A 17,157-nucleotide genomic window follows, 5' to 3' on the forward strand; every position below is an offset into this window, starting at 1 on the left:
TTTGCATTTTCGTGGTAAAGGCAAAAGAACCGACACCAATCTTAAACTTGTAATCTTTGGTCCAACTATGAGAGGGTTCATAGTGAACCCCTCACTATAGGTGAAGGACATAAATGAGAAGAGTGGGGGGGTTAAATGTAGGACAGATAGGAATGGGCTAGATAGAACTGAAGTGGTGAGGATGTTTCCTATAGTGGGGGAATCTAGGACCAGTGGGCACAGCCATCTAGAGATGTCCACTTAGGATAGAGACGAGGCAGAATTTCCTTAGTCAGAGAGTGGTGAATCTGTGAAGTTCATTGCCATAGATGGATGTGAGGGCCAAGTCATTGGGGATATTTCCAGCAGAGGGTAATAGTTTCTTGATTAGTCAGGATGTCAAAGGTTACAGGGAGAAGGTGGAAGGTTAGGGTTGACAGGGATAATAAATCAGCCATGATGGAATGGCAGAGAAGACTCGATTGGCTGAATGGCCAAATTTTGTTCCCATGCCTTATCATCTTATGGTATTCCCACTTCTCTTGTTTGCACACTTAAGATTCTGTAAGGTTATTTAAGATTGTTCAATGTTTATTGCCATTTTCAGTACACAAGTGTAAAGGGGAATTAAATATTGTAACTCCAGATCTGATGCAGCATATACAGAAAAAAAAACATTAAAGTTCAGGACACAATAATATTTTTTAAACCACAATTAATAGGTAAGATTGCTTATATATATATACATATAGGTTGATGGTGTGTCTGTACATAAGGTGGTTGATAGGAAATGATAAAGTAGTGCTGATCAGCCTTACTGCTTGGGGAAAGTAACTGTTTTTGAGTCTGCTGGTCCTGGCATGGATGTTATATGATTGTTAAGACATCAAAAAAGAAACGTCTGCCTATTCTTCAACTGAATATCTCTGGATTGGCCACTGCAGAGCCTAGATCTTCATTCAGAAAGATTATCACAGGTCAGAAGCCACCAAAGGACAATGGAGAATTGCTCTCAAGGTAACTCAGAAATGGGTGCTCTGGTCTTTTGCTCCAGAAAAGGACAATGTCACATGAGGAAAAGATCCTTGCAAAGTTAGTATGTAGTTGTAGTTTGGTCTATTGAATAACATTGTATTCTTGTAACTTCTGGCACAGAATCTATAGTTCTGGGAATTGTGGGCACCAAAGGATACCCTGGTTTGTGAACCAGTCTCACAAGACTCAAATTCAGCAAGAAGAGGCCATGCTTTCATTGGGAAGGAGGTACAGGAGCCTTAGGTCCCACACTATCATGTTCAGGAATTGTTATTACTCCTTAACAATCAGGCTCTTGAACCAGTGGGAATAACCTCAACTCTGAACTGATTCCACAACCTATGGACTCACTTTCAAGGACTCTACAAAGAGTGTTCTCAGTATTTTTTTATTTGCATGATTTATCTTCTTTTGCACGCTTGTTTTGTGGCTGCCTATGAGAAGACAAATCTCAAAGTTGTATAATGTATGCATACTTTGATAATAAATGTAACTTGAACTTTCAATGCAGGTTACTTTCCAGGCTTTGTGTGTAGTTTTTCATTGATTCTATTATATTTCCCTGTATTACTTTAAATGCTTGCAGGAAATTGAATCTCAGGGTAGTATATAGTGATGAATATGTAGTTTAATATTAAATTTACTTTGAACTTTGTGCTTTGTTGAACTTTGAATTCAGAGCAACTCACCAGATAATGGCACCCTCCGTTGTCCTCCAGGCACGGGTTTATGGTTTCGCATTCTAGGCCATTGCCACGGAAACCCTTCTTACACTCACACCTATTCTGTTGGTATAGAAATGCTTGCTATAATTGAAAATGCACATGTTTCTAATGACCCCTCACCAACTTTGAAAGCAGTCTATACAGATGCATCACAGCTTGATAAGCTCTGCCTGAGACCACAAGAAAGTTGTGAACACAGCCAATTCCATCATGAAAACCAAACTCCCCTTTCATGTCCCTGTCTATACTTCCTGTTGCTTTAGGAAAGCAGCCAACATTATCAAGGATCCCTCCTGCACCTTATCATTCTCTCTTCTCCTCCCTTCTATCAGGTAAGGTAAGTACATCTAAAAGTTTGGGAATATGTACTGATGCACCATCAATAACTCTCTCTGAGATGTAAAGGCGAGATATCAGCTTTTATTGACTGGAAGAAGGAACAAGCAGTGGTTGACCACCATACTACATCCTGGAGAATGAGAGGCCGGGCTCAGGCCTCAATCGCCTTTATACAGGGGTCTGTGGGAGGAGCCACAGGAGCAGTCAGCAGGGGGCGTGTCCAGACAGGCACACAGTTCACCACACGTACCACCAGGCTCAAGGACAACTTCTACCCTGTTGTGTAAGATTTCTTGGATTGACTACTGATATGAACTTTTAACTTCTCAGTATATGTTGTTATGAGCCTTGTACTTTTTCTGTCCACTTTCTCTGTAGCTGTAACCCTACATTCTGCATTCTGTTATTGTTTTTTCTTGTAAACTTAGTAAGTTTCGCCAATAAAATGAAAGGGCTGATTGTGGACTTCAGGAAGGGTAACACGCAGGAACACATACCAATCCTCACCGAGGGATCAGAAGTGGAGAGAGTGAGCAGCTTCAAGTTCCTGTGTCAAGATCTCTGAGGATCTAACCTGGTCCCAACATATCGATGTAGTCATAAAAAAGGAAAGGCAGTGGCTATACTTTATTAGGAGTTTGAAGAGATTTGGCATGTCAACAAATACACTCAAAAGTTTCTATAGTTGTACTGTGGAGAGCATTCTGACAGACTGCATCATTGTCTGGTATGGAGGGGCTACTGCACAGGACCAAAAGAAGCTGCAGAAGGTTGTAAATCTAGTCAGCTCCATCTTTGGCACTAAGCCACAATATACCCAGGACATCTTCAGGGAGCGGTGTCTCAGAAAGGCAGTGTCCATTATTAAGGACCTCCAGCACCCAGGGCATGCCCTTTTCTCACTGTTACCATCAGGTAGGAGGTACAGAAGCCTGAAGGCACACACTCAGTGATTCAGGAACAGCTTCTTCCCCTCTGCCATCTGATTCTTAAATGGACATTGAAGCTTTGGTCGCTACCTCAGTTTAAAAAAAAATACAGTATTGTTGTTTTTGCACACTTTAAAAAATGTATTCAATATATGTGAACATTGACTACATCGATATGTTGGGACCAGGTTAGATCCTCAGTGACCTTGAAACCCAGGAACTTGAAGCTACTCACTCTCTCCACTTCTGATCCCCCTATGAAGATTGAACATTGCTTTCTCTAACTTCCGTTAATGTCCCTCCTCCCCTTCTTACCCCATCCCTGATTTATTTATTTATTACCCCCTTTACCCCATCCCTTATTAATTAATTAATTAATTTATCTATCTATCTATCTATCTATCTATCTATCTATCTATCTATCTATCTATCTATTAATTTATTTATTTATTCCTCCCCCTTTTTTCTCTCTCTCTCTGCCCCTCTCACAATCACTCCTTGCTTGCTCTCCATCTCCCTCTGGTGCTCCCCTCCTCTTCCTTTCTCCCACGGCCTCCTGTCCCATGATCCTTTCCCTTCTCCAGCTCTGTATCCCTTTTGCCAATCACCTTTCCAGCTGTCAGCTTCACCCCTCACCCTCCGGTCTTCTCCTATCATTTCGGATCTCCCCCTCCCACTTTCAAATCTCTTACTCTCTTTTCTTTCAGTTAGTCCTGTCGAAGGATCTTGGCCCGAAACGTTGACAATGCCTCTTCCTTATAGATGCTGCCTGGCCTGCTGCGTTCCACCAGCATTTTGTGTGTGAACCTTGAATTTCCAGCATCTGCAGATTTCCTTGTGTTTGTGTTTTCAATATATGTAATTGATTTATTTGTTTATTTATTATTATTATTTTTCTCTCTGCTAGGTTATGGATTGCATTGAACTGCTGCTGCTAAGTTAACAAATTTCACGACACGTGCCGGTGATAATAAACCTGATTCTGATACTTCTCAAAGTATTTATGGATGGTCTGCCTGGATGGCCCGCAAACAAAAGGTTTTCACTGTATCTCAATACACCTGACAATTATAAACCCATCAGCAATTACTAAATAGTTGCCAACAGTTGTCCCATGAACCAGGAATAACATTCATTAAAACTGATTCTAGTGATTTCTTTTTAATGTTTATTTCAAAGTCAACTCATTGGGCCCCAAAAGCAAAATCCTGCAGCTGCTGTGAATCTGAAGTAAATTACAGACTATTGGAAACACTCAGCAAGTCAGGCAGCAGCTGTGGAGAGCGAAACAGAGTTAACATTTCAGGATTAACCTTTCATCAGAAATGGGAAAAGTTAGAGAGACAGATTTAACTTTCCATGTTCTGATGAAAGGCTGTGATCTGAAACATTATAATTGCAAGAGATTTGGCAAATGCTGGAAATTTTAAGAAATGCACTCAAAGCAAGGAACTCAGCAAGTCTGATAGCAGCCATGGAGGGGAGTAACCAGTCTATGTTTTGGGCTGAGACCCTTCATTGGGAATTCTGATCAGGAGTCCGAATGAAGGGTCTCGGTTTGAAATGTCAACTGTTTATTCCCCTCCATAGATGCTACCTGATTTGCTTAGGTCCTCCAACATTTTGAAAGTGTTGAACTTAAACATGAACTCCTTCTCTCCCCACAGATGCTGTCTGACCTGCTGAGTATTTGGTACATCACCAGATTTCTCCAGATGTAGTACAGAGAGCATTCTAACTAGTTGCATCACCATCTGATATTGAGGCTCCATTGCACAGGGTTGGACAAATCGGCAGAGGGTTGTAAACTCAGCCATCTGCATTACTGGCACCAGCTAACCCACCACCAAGGACATCTTCAAAAGGCAATGCCTCAGAAAGGCAGCATCTATCATTAAGGACCCTAACTAGCCAGGACATGCTCTCTACTCATGATTACCATCAGAGAGGAGGTACAGGAGCCAGAAGACATGGGCTCATCAATTTAGTATCACCTTCTTCCCCTCCATCATCAGATATCTGAACAGACAGTGAACCCATGAACACTCTCTCACTACTTTTTGTTTTTATTTTGTACTACTTACTCAGTTGTTTATACAAACATAGAAACATAAAAAACCTACAGTGCAATACAGGCCCTTCGGCCCACAAAGCTGTGCCGAACCTGTCTTTACCTGAGAAATTACCTAGGGCTACCCATAGCCCTCTATTTTTCTAAGCTCTATATACCTGTCCAGGAGTATCTTAAAAGACCCTATCGCCCTATCATATCCACCTCCACCTCTGTCACTGGCAGCCCATTCCACACACTCATCATTCTCTGCATAAAATAACTTACCCCTGACATCTCCTCTGTACCTACTTCCAAGCACCTTAAAACTGTGCCCTCTCATACTAGCCATTTCAGCCCTGGGAAAAAGCCTCTGACTATCCACACGATCAATGCCTCTCATCATCTTACACATCATTGTCTATCAGGTCACCTCTCATCCTCCATCACTCCAAGGAGATAAGGCCAAGTTCACTCAACCTATTCTCATAAGGCATACTCCCCAATCCAGGCAACATCGTTGTAAATCTCCTCTGCACCCTTTCTATGGTTTCCACATCCTTCCTGTAGTGAGGCGACCAGAACTGAGCACAGTACTCCAAGTGGGGTCTGACCAGGGTCCTATATAGCTGCAACATTACCTCTTGACTCCTAAATACAATCCCACGATTGATGAAGGCCAATACACCTTATGCCTTCTTAACCACAGAGTCCACCTGCCCAGCTGCTTTGAGTATCCTATGGACTCGGATCCCAAGTTCCCTGTGACCCTCCACATTGCCAAGAGTCTTACCATTAATGCTATATTCTGCCATCATATTTGACCTACCAAAATGAACCACCTCACAGTTATCTGGGTTGAACTCCGTCTGCCTGTATTAAGTAATTCTCAAGATCATTTATAGTATAGTTTAGCTATTGCTCCAGAGTTGTGATAGGGTCGCATAACATTGAGGTGATGGTCACAGCCTTGCTTTTTACCTTATTTTCAGAACCCTTCTGACTCAGAAGCATGCTTCCTGATAACAGAAACACGAATGACAACTGAGGAACAAAACACATCCTCATCTGACAGTTGACGATGAAAGTAGCCATTTACACTTACCTGCCCTGGTCCCAAGTAGATGCAGTTTGCATCGGTGTGGCACCCGCCTTGGCCTGTTAGACAGTCATTGATTTCAACGCAGTCTTCCCCATCTCCAGTCCATCCAGGCAGACACTGGCACCTGAATGTCCCCCTTCCCATCAGAATGCATTCCGCCTACCGATGAATCACACAGGGAAAATTAACACACTGATGGCCATGCATTTAAAACAAAAGAGTGAAGTAGGAAGATTGAGTGGGGTATAAATACTTTTGTGGACAAGTTGGTAGAATGGTCTATTAGTACGTCGGATGTATGATGTATCTACTCCCTAAGACCATAAGATATAGGAGCAGAATTAGGCCATTCAGCCCATCGAGTCTGCTCCATCATTCCATCACGGTTGATCCCGGATCCCACTCAACCCACACACCTGCCTTCTTGCCATACCCTTTGATGCCCTGTTGGATCAGGTAATGATCAACTTCCGCCTTAAATATACCCATGGACTTGGCCTCACCCCAGTCTGTGGGAGGACGTTCCATAGATTTACATAGATCTACTCTCTGGCTAAAAAAATTGCTCCTCACCTCTGTTCTAAAAGGTCACCCCTCAATTTTGAGGCTGTGCCCTCTAGTTCTGAACACCCCCACCATAGGAAACATCCTCTTCACATCCACCCTATCCAGTCCTTTCAACATCTGGTAGGTTTCAATGAGATCCCACTCACCCACATTCTTCTACATTCCAATGAGTACAGGCACAAAGCTGGCAAACACTCCTCATATGCTAACCCCTTCATTCCCAGAGTCATCTTTGTAAACCTCCTCTGGACTCTCTCCAATGACAACACATTCTTTCTGACATTTGGGGCCCAAAGCTGTTGACAATACTTCAAGTGTGGCCTGACTAGTGTCTTATAAAGGCTCAGCATTATCTCCTTGCTCTTATATATTTTTTGCTATGACTGAAGTCCGGGCTTTGGAATGTGGGAGGAAACTGGAGCAGCCAGAGGAAACGGGTGGAGTCACGGGGATAATGACAGTGGCAGGTATTGAAACTGGGTTGCTGGTGCTGTAATATGTTAGGCTAACTGCTACGCTACCATGCCACCACGATGAGTCAAATGCGCGTTGGATGGATACAGTAAAACGTAAATAAAAAGGATTGTGAGATGTTGGAAATCCGGAGGAACACACACAAAGCAGTGGAGGAACTCAGCAGGTCAGGCAGCACCTATGGGGAGGAATTGCCAGGCTGAGAAAGGCGTTCGGGAACGTTGATGAATAGAGACACCTTGGGGTGAAAGTGAAAACGCAGATAAGTAGGACGGTGTAGGTGGCACAAGGCATGCTTGCCTTCAGACCTGAAATCTCAACTGCTTATTCCCATTCATAGATGATCTGCTGAGTTCCTCCATTTTGTGGTATTTCCAGCTTCTGCAGTCTCTTGTGTTTATAAACAGGTCCATTTAACGCTATTAGAAATATTTCATTCATTTCTCACTTAATAAGTACTTAAGTATTTTACTGCAAGCTTGGTTCAGAGCAGTATAGCACAGAAACAGGCCCTTTGGCCCATCTACTCCATGCCAAACTGTTATTCTTCCGAGTCACATCAACATGCACCTGTACAATAGCCCTGAACACACCCCTCCCATCCAGGTACGTATCCAAACTTCTCTTAAAGGTTACACTTGAACCTGCATCCACCACCTCTGCAGGTAGCTCATCTCACATTTGCATCACTCTCTGAGCAAAGAAATTCCCCTTCAGGTTCCCTTTAAATATTTCACCTTTCATCCTTAACCTACTGGATGACCCCTAGTACTGGTCCCACCCAACCTCAGTGGGTGTTTGATTTAGATAAAATCCTTATCTATACCCCTCATAATTTTGTATATCAAATCTCCCCTGATTCTCCTACATAGATATTGCTCAACCCAGTGCTTTTGGAGCTTGTTTGTAGCCCTGGATTCCAGCATTTGCCGCCTATAGTGCTGCCTTATGACCGTCAGTTTGCATTTCCTAACTGAGTTGGGAATACCACTTCGTCTCCTGCATTTAACCCTCTGTTGACTATCAGACCATAAGACTTTGGAGCAAAATTCGGCCCATTAAGTCTGCTCCGCTATTCCATCATGACTGATTTATTATCTCTCTCAAGCCCATTCTCCTGCCTTCTCCCCGTAATCTTTGTAATCAAGAACCAATCAACCTCCACTTTAAAAATACCTGAAAACTTGTCCTCCACAGATTCCAGAGATTCCCTTTGGCTGAAGAAATTCCTCTTCATCTATTCTAAAGGGATTTCCTTCTATTCTGAGGTTGTGCCCTCTGATCTTAGATTGCCCCACTGTAGGAAACATCCTCTCCATGTCCATTCTATCTAGGTCTTTAAGGGTCTTGGCCTGAAACGGTGACTATACTCTTTTTCCATAGATGTTGCCTGGCCTGCTGAGTTCCTCCAGCATTTTGTGTGTGTTGCTGGGATTTCCAGCATCTGCAGATTTTCTTTTGCTTTCAATATTTGATAGGTTTCAATAAGATTCCACCCCCCTTGCAAATTCTTCTAAACACCATGAGCACAGGCCTCTCTCCAGCCTGAATATTTCCATGACCAACAAAGCAGAGCTCTGGCATTAACTGATGCAGATTACACACCAGTTCTGTAGGGCTCACAGTCTTAGTATCACGAGGAATCATTTATAATAGTCAACTCAAGAATTCAAGCCTACGGTTATACCCACATTAGAACTACAGCCGCCTCGGTCTGGTTGACTGCAGGCGTTCAGCTCTTCACAGTAGTACCCATCGCCTTCATAGTGTGGTTTGCAAACACAGCTGTAAGTATAAAAGCATTAACTATTAAATAGTTATTCCGCCAGGAGGTCAAATCCTTTATTGTGCATAAAACCTGAATGAAAAATGTAAAAGTTACAAGCGTGCAACAATAAGACCATGAGACATTGGAGCAGAATTAGGCCATCAAGTCCGCTCCACCATTCCATCATGGCTGATTTATTATCCCTCTCACTCCCATTCCCCTGCCTTCTCCCTGTAACTGTTGACACCTGACTAATCAAGAACCTATCAACTTCCACTTTAAATCTACCCAGTGACTTGGCCTTCACAGCTGACCAAGCAATGAATTCCACAGATTCACCAAAGCCTGGCTGAAAAACACACTACAAACAAAACGAATGCCAAAATCCTGAATCTGCTATCAGTTTCATGGAATGACAATGGAATCCCTGACACATCCACAGTGATTACAATCCCTGACACATCCACAGTGATTACAATCCAACACATCCACAGTGATTACAATCACTGACACATCCACTGTGATTACAAATCCTATCATATCCACAGTGATTACAATTCCTGACACATCACTGTGATTACAATCCGACACAACCACTGAAATTACAATCACTGACACATCCACAGTGATTACAATCCAGCACATCCACTGTGACCACAATCCACAAATTCCAGGCCCTGCTCTGTATTTAAGTTTTTCTAATGGTCACCTTTATTCTAAACTGGTCCCAAATGACATTTGTTGCTTTGGAAAATGGTGGATTCCTGATACCAATAGAAATGGGGCAGAATGGATGAAAATTAGGCCAGAGCTCACTTATGCCAGGCTTCAGCTTTGCAAGTGACATTTCCAATTGTAATAGATTTACTTTCCTACATTAACATTACTCTTAACTAATCTTTGAGAGTCCTTCCAAACTACAAACACAACCATCTGGAACTGGGGTTCTCAACCTTTTTTTATGCCATGGACCAATACCATTAAGCAAGGGGTCCATGGACCCCAGGTTAGGGACACCTGCTCTAGAACAACAAGGGCAGTTAGTGCAGGGATTCCCCTTCAAATCTGACTGGAGATAGATCCTTTTCTTTTCATCCTTGCAAGGTCCAAATCCTAGAACTCCTTGCCCAATATCACTGGAGATCCCCTTCATTAGAAGGACTGCAAAGGCTCAAGAAGTTAACTCACCAGCATCTACTCATGACTTTTTAGGAAAGGACAATCTACACATAGTGGCCACTTTATTAGGTACACCTGTTCACCTGCTCGTTAATGTAAACATCTAATCAGCCAGTCATATGGCAGCAACTCAATGTATAAAAGCAAGCAGCTATGGTCAAGAGGTTCAGTTGTTGTTCAGACCGAACATCAGAATGGGGAAGAAATGTGATCTAAATGACTTCAACTGACGAAAAACTGCTGGTGCCAGACTGGGTGGTTTGAGTATCTCAGGAAGTGCTGGTGCCCTGGGGTTTCCACGCATAGTGAATGGCGTGAAAAACACCTTGTTAATGAGAGATCAGAGGAATGACCAGACTAGAGTAAGCTGACAGGGAGGTAACAATAACTCAAATAACCACACGTTACAACAGTGGTGTGCAGAAGAGCATCTCTAAATGCACAGCATGTTGAATTTTGAAGTGCATGTGCTACAGCAGCAAAAGACCACACTGGATTTCTCTCCTGTACCTACTGAGTGTATCCTAGCTTAGTGGCGGACCAATCAATTTGCAGAGAGAGTGAGCTTCGCACAATTCGGTGAGAAAAGTTTTAAAAAGGAGCGTTTTGTGTGGCTTGGCACATTAGTGGCGGACCAATTGATTTGAAGAGAGAGCGAGCTTTGCACATGTTGGGAAGAAGAGTTTAAAAAAGGAGTGTTTTGCGGGATTGGCGAATTAGCGACAGACCAATCGATTTGCGATTCATTAGTATGAGCAAATAAAAGTGAAGCGGGGTCAAAGCAGAGTGGCCATTGTGTGAGTGGACCAGTGTGGGAGCGGGAACTTGAGTTTTTGGCGAAGAGGCACAGGTCAGTAGCAGGTAAGTCTTTGTAGTGTTGAATAAAAAGTTACCAAATTACAGCTAATTAAAGAAAATAGGGATGATGCAGGATCAGGTGATGTGCTGCAGCTGCATGATGTGGGAACTGGTGGACCCCATTGTGGTTTCTGGTGACCACATCTGCAGCAAGTGTTGGCTGCTCGAGGAACTCAGGCTCAAAGTTGATGACCTGGAATTTGAGCTTCAAACACATCAGAGAGGGGGACAGTTACCTGGATTCCCTGCTTCACCCATTAGATTAGCTGCCTCAGGTTCGGTCTGTGGTCGGGGACAAGAGGGTTTGACTGCGAGTGAGGTGGGTAGTGGAATCCAAGAGACAGTGCTGGAGGAGCATTGGCCCTTGAGCTCGTCCAACAGGTCTGAGATTCTTGTTCCCTGTGTGGATGACAGTGGGGTCAGTAGGAAAGATGAGCAACCCAACTGTGGCACTGTAGTTCAGGGAGCCATTCAAGAGGGGGGAGAGAAGAGAAATATAGTGGTAATTGGGGATAGTATAGTCAGGGGAATAGACAGGTTTATCTGTCGCGAAGAGAGAACGTCCTGAAGGCTGTGTTGTCTACAGGGTGCCTGGGTTTGGGACATCTTATCTGACCTGCGGAGCAATTTACAATGGGAGGAGTAAGATCCATTTGTCTGGTCCATCTGTGTACCAATGAGGTAGAATGAGGAAAGAATTTCTGCTGAGGGAATTAGAGCAGCTAGGAACTAAATTAAAAAGCAAAACCAAGAAGTTAGTAATATCTAGATTACTATCTGAACCATGTGCAAAACTGGCATAGGGCCAAGAAGATTAGAGAGTTAAATGCATGGCTCAAGGATTGGTGTGGAAGAAATGGGTTTGAATTCATGGGAAATTGGCACCAGTATTGGGGAAGGAGGGAGCTGTACCAATGGGCCGGGCTCCACCTGAACCGTGATGGGGCCTGGATCCCAGCGAATTGCATAACTAGGGTTGTAGATAGGGCTTTAAACTAAATAGTAAGGGGGTGGGTTCAACAGACTGGAGAAGTATGGACAAAGTAAAAAAGAGAAGTGTGGATAAAGATAAAGAAGAAACAAAAGATAATAAAGAGAAAACTAAGAGTGGAATGAAGAAAAGACAGGTGCAAGAAAGTAAAAGATTACAAGATTTTAAAAGCACAATGAGTGTAAGGGCACTTTATTTAAATGCCTGTAGTATTCAAAATAAGGTAGGTGAACTTGCGGCTCAAATCAGTACAAAGAGGGATGATCTAGTGGCCATTACCGAGACATGGTTGCAAGGTGGAGATGACTGGGAGTTAAATATCCCAGGATATCAGGTAATATGGAAAGATAGGCAGGAAGGTAAGGGAGGTGGGGTGGCGCTCTGAATTAAAGATGAGATCAGGGCGATAGTGAGAGATGATACAAGATCGAAAGAGCGGAATGGATCCTCATCTGGAATGCTGAAAGAGCAGAATGCATCTGGGTAGTAGAGGGAAAAAGTCATTGGTGGGAGTTGTCTATTGGCCACCAAATAATAACATTACAATGGCACAAGCAAAAACTGAGAAATATCTGAGTCATGTAAGAATGGAACAGCAGTTATGGTGGGGGACTTTCACTTGCACATAGGTTGGATGAATCAAGTTGGTTGAGGCAGTCTTGAGGAGGACTTCACAGAATGCATCCGTGATGGCTTTCTTGAGCAGCACATTACTGAACCTACAAGGAAACGCGCTATCTTCGATCTGGTCCTGTGCAATGAGACAGGTAAAATTAGTGATCTTGTAGTTCAGGATCCTCGTGAAAAGAGTGATCACAGTATGATTGAATTTCCAGAGATGAGGGGCTTAGACTATGAGGAGAGATTGAGTCACCTGGAACTGTACTCACTGGAATTCAGAAGAATGAGGGGAGATCTTATAGAAACATATAAAATGATGAAAGGGATAGATAAGATAGAGGCAGGAAAGTTGTTTCCACTGGTAGGTGAGACTAGAACTAGGGGACATAGCCTCAAGATTCGGGGGAGTAGATTTAGGATGGAGATGAGGAGGAACTGCTTTTCCCAGAGAGTGGTGAATCTGTGGAATTCTCTGCCCAATGAAGCAGTGGAGGCTGCCTCAGTAAAAATATTTGGATAGATTTTTGCATAGTAGAGGAATTAAGAGTTCTGGGGAAAAGGCAGGTCGGTGGAGATGGGTCCATGGCCAGATCAGCCGTGATGTTATTTAATGGCTGAGCAGGCTCGATGGGCTGGATGGCTGACTCCTGCTCCTATTTCTTATGTTTTTATGTTCTCACCACCAACATCCAGATACCACGAGTAAATAAAACAAAAACTCTGCTGATATGCATGTCGTACTGTTTATCAACAAACAGTGAGCTATTTCACGTTACAGACCCAAACTGAGAACTTTTCAATAGATTTTTAACTGGTTGTTCTATAATTAAAGAATCAGTTTGTGGGTCTGTAACATACTTTCACACTTTCAGGGTTACTTGAATTAGTTTTGGAGGATAATCCATCCTGTTATGGAAGCTAATAACCAAGCTCTATGTGTCCCCTTGAACACAGAACAGTACAGCACAGCACATGAAGAGGCCCTTTGACCCATCATGTATATGCCAACCATGATGCTACATTAAATTAAATATCTTCTGTCTGTACATGAACCATACCTCTCCATTCCCCCTGCATATTCATGTGCCTGTCTAAAAGATGTTTGGATGCCTTTGTTGTATCAGTTTACCATCCCTGGCATGATGTTCCAGAAACCAACTACTGTTTGTGCAAATAAAAATTACCCTGCACATCCACTGTAAACTTCCCCCTTTTGCCGTAAGTGTCAAATACTAGAGGCATCACTGGCATGTAGAGGCTCTTGCAAAGATTGGTTTTGGGATGGGTTTGATATTGGACCTTGGACGTCACTATCATGAGGTGAGGCTCTGTCACTTTACCCTTCAGGCCCGAATGTTACTCGTTTCTTATCGTCTGACATGTTTCAGTGTGTTGACCATGGTACCTGAAGCCACCATCCTTGTATTCACAGTTTGCGTGAGCATGGCAGAACTGAGCATTGGCGCCACACGGAACTGTGTGTCGCTCGCAGAACTTCCCAGCATATCCTGGCTTGCATGAGTTTAGCTTGCAGGCTCCGACACCAGTCACCTTGTTTTCACATTGCCCATGTATGCACAGACAGTCTGTAACACACCGAAGGAAAAGAGAAGGGCATAAGAGTTTGGTACAGGGCTCTGTGCAGCGTAACGTGACCTAGGGGGAACAACTTACCCTGATCACAGTTAGGTCCGTACTTGTTCAGGTCGGAACAGAGGTGGCATTTAGAGCCGTGGAATTTGCTGTCACAAATGCAGGTGCCATTTCCTTCCAGTCCATCCGCGCACTGCAAGCAAAGGACAGCTCCTGGTTAAATCATGAAAAGCCCTACGGCAAGGAGCGGCTGGTGCGTTTGCAAGGAAGCCAGTGAAAGAGGGAAGAAGGATATTTTTGGTATTCTGGCCTTTATTAATCAGAGCATTGAGTATAGGAGTTGGGATGTAATGTTAAAATTGTACAAGGCATTGGTGAGGCCAAATTTGGAGTATTGTGTACAGTTCTGGTCACTGAATTATAGGAAAGATGTCAACAAAATAGAGAGAGTACAGAGAAGATTTACTAGAATGTTCCCTGGGTTTCAGCACCTAAGTTACAGAGAAAGGTTGAACAAGTTAGGTCTTTATTCTTTGGAGCATAGAAGGTTGAGGGGGAACTTGATAGAGGTATTTAAAATTATGAGGGGGATAGATAGAGTTGACGTGGATAGGCTTTTTCCATTGAGAGTAGGGGAGATTTAAACAAGAGGACATGAGTTGAGAGTTAGGGGGCAAAAGTTTAGGGGTAACATGAGGGGGAACTTCTTTACTCAGAGAGTGGTAGCTGTGTGGAACAAGCTTCCAGTAGAAGTGGTAGAGGCAGGTACAATACTGTCATTAAAAAAAAAATTGGATAGGTATATAGACAAGAAAGGAATGGAGGGTTATGGGCTGAGTGCAGGTAGGTGGGACTAGGTGAAAGTAAGTGTTTGGCATGGACTAGAAGGGCTGAGATGGCCTGTTTCCGTGCTGTAGTTGCTATATGGTTATATACTAAACACAAGAGGTTCTGCAGATGCTGGAAATCCAGAATAACAAACACAAAATCCTGAAAGAACTCATCAGGTTGATGTTTCAGGCTGAGATTCTTCAGCAGGTCCTGATGAATAACATTGGTTTGTTATTCCTTTCTGTAGATGCTGCCTGACGTGCCGAGTCCCTCCAGTATGTTGTATTGTGAGGATATGCTGTCACAGGTGGAGGTATCTGTGTACAATATAAACTTCTGACTGCATCTGTCAGGCAAATAATTTAAGTCTGCATTTACCTATAAGTTCCAAAAGGACAGCCACTTGCCTCCTGCGGGGAGTCAGGCCTGTGTGCATGGCCTGTCTCTTCACCCTGAGCAGGACACATTTGCTCACAAATCTCTAAACACCCTTTGCCCCCAAACAGGGTATTCCAGCCATCCTGCCCTCAGTTCTTTATGAAACTGGGTGTTCGATACTTAATCTTTGCAGAGAGTAATCCAGCATTGAATATCTTAGATTATAAGACCTATGGTTATTTAGGCCCTTCAGATGATTAACTTTCCAACAAGGCTGATTTATTATCCCTATTAACCTTATTCTCTTGCTTCTGTCTGTAACCTTTGACACCTGAACTAATCAAGAACCTATCAATAGCCTATTTAAACAGACCCAATGGCTTGTCTTCCACAGAGCCATAATCTATGGCAATAATTCCACCGATCACCACCTTCTGACTAAAGAAATTCCTCCTCATCCTAGACTCAACCTGCAAATTAATCTTTAGGGAGTCCTGCAAGAGGACTCCCAAATAAATTTTGAACTATCAAAATTCAAAGTAAATTTATTATCAAAGTTTATATGTCACCAGATACAACCCTGAGATTCATTTTCTTGTGGCAATAATCCCATAATGGAATAATAACCATAATAGAATCAATGAAAGACTGCACCAACTTGGGTGGTCAACCAATGTGCAAAAGGTGACAAACTGGGCAAATACAAAAATAAAGAAATATTAATAATAATAAATAAGCAATCAATATTGAGAACATGATATAAAGAGTCGTTGAAAGTGAGTCCAAAGATTATGGGATATTTTAATGATGAGTCAAGTGAAGTTGAGTTAAGTTATCCTCTTTGATTCAAGAGCCAGATGGCTGAGGGGTAATGACTGTTCCTGAACATGGTGATGTGAGCTCCTGTTCTTTCTTCCTGATGGCAGCAATGAGAAGAGAGCATGGCCTGGGCAGTGGGTGCCCCTGATGATGAAAGCTGCTTTCCTCTGAATGGCACCTCTGTTTTCTGAATTTTCTCCCCTTTAGAAAATAGTCAATGCTTTGATTCCTTCTGCCAAAGTCTGTGGCCATACACTTCTCTACATTATATTCCATCTACCACTTTGCCCATTCTCCTAATCCATCTGAGTCCTTCTGCAAACTTCCTGCTTCCTCAACACCACTTCCCCCTCCACCTATCTTCCTCAACACTACCTGCCCCTCCACCTATCTTCCTCAACACTACCTGCCCCTCCACCTATCTTCCTCAATAGTGTCTGCCCCATTCTGGGTTACGCAGACTTCCTCTTACTTGGGTTACAACCTGACTGCCTCTTGTGAATCCTGTGAGATGCACATCAGAGGTGCACAGACATTCCTTTTGAAGCTTCTCGGGAACTGGATGGTGTTGTCTTGGGGAAGCCAAGGGGGATCCCATGGTTGCAACCAAAAGGACCCAGTTGATCTTAACAGCATGCCGTTGGCGTAGGACATTTGTGTTCAGCTCTGAGAGAGTCTTCAAGCTTGTTCACATCATTATAGGAAGGATATGGAAACTTTAGAGAAGGTGCAGAGGAGACCGAAAGAAGCTGCAGAGGGTCATAAATTTAGTCAGCTCCATCTTAGGTACTAGCCTACAAAGTACCCAGGACATCTTCAATGAGTGGTTTTTGAGAAAGGCAGCGTCCATTATTAAGGACGCCCAGCACCCAGGGCATGCCCTTTTCTCACTGTTACCATCAGGTAGGAGGTACAGAAG

General features: G+C 43.2%; 1 protein-coding gene across 3 annotated transcripts in view; it reads right to left on the reverse strand.

The window, feature by feature from the left end:
* Positions 1-17,157, reverse strand: part of stab2 (stabilin 2) — a 292,259-nt gene that overhangs the window by 105,151 nt on the left and 169,951 nt on the right. For all 3 annotated transcript variants that reach the window (XM_059977629.1, XM_059977628.1, XM_059977630.1), the window contains exons 22-26: positions 14,292-14,403; positions 14,023-14,203; positions 8,892-8,985; positions 6,163-6,318; positions 1,704-1,799 (exon numbers count right to left, since the gene is read on the reverse strand). In XM_059977629.1, the coding sequence (XP_059833612.1) occupies positions 1,704-1,799; positions 6,163-6,318; positions 8,892-8,985; positions 14,023-14,203; positions 14,292-14,403 (639 nt within the window). The remainder of the gene's footprint in view (positions 1-1,703; positions 1,800-6,162; positions 6,319-8,891; positions 8,986-14,022; positions 14,204-14,291; positions 14,404-17,157) is intronic.

This window comes from Hypanus sabinus, chromosome 8, assembly GCF_030144855.1.
Source record: "Hypanus sabinus isolate sHypSab1 chromosome 8, sHypSab1.hap1, whole genome shotgun sequence".
NCBI classification, from domain to species: domain Eukaryota; kingdom Metazoa; phylum Chordata; class Chondrichthyes; order Myliobatiformes; family Dasyatidae; genus Hypanus; species Hypanus sabinus.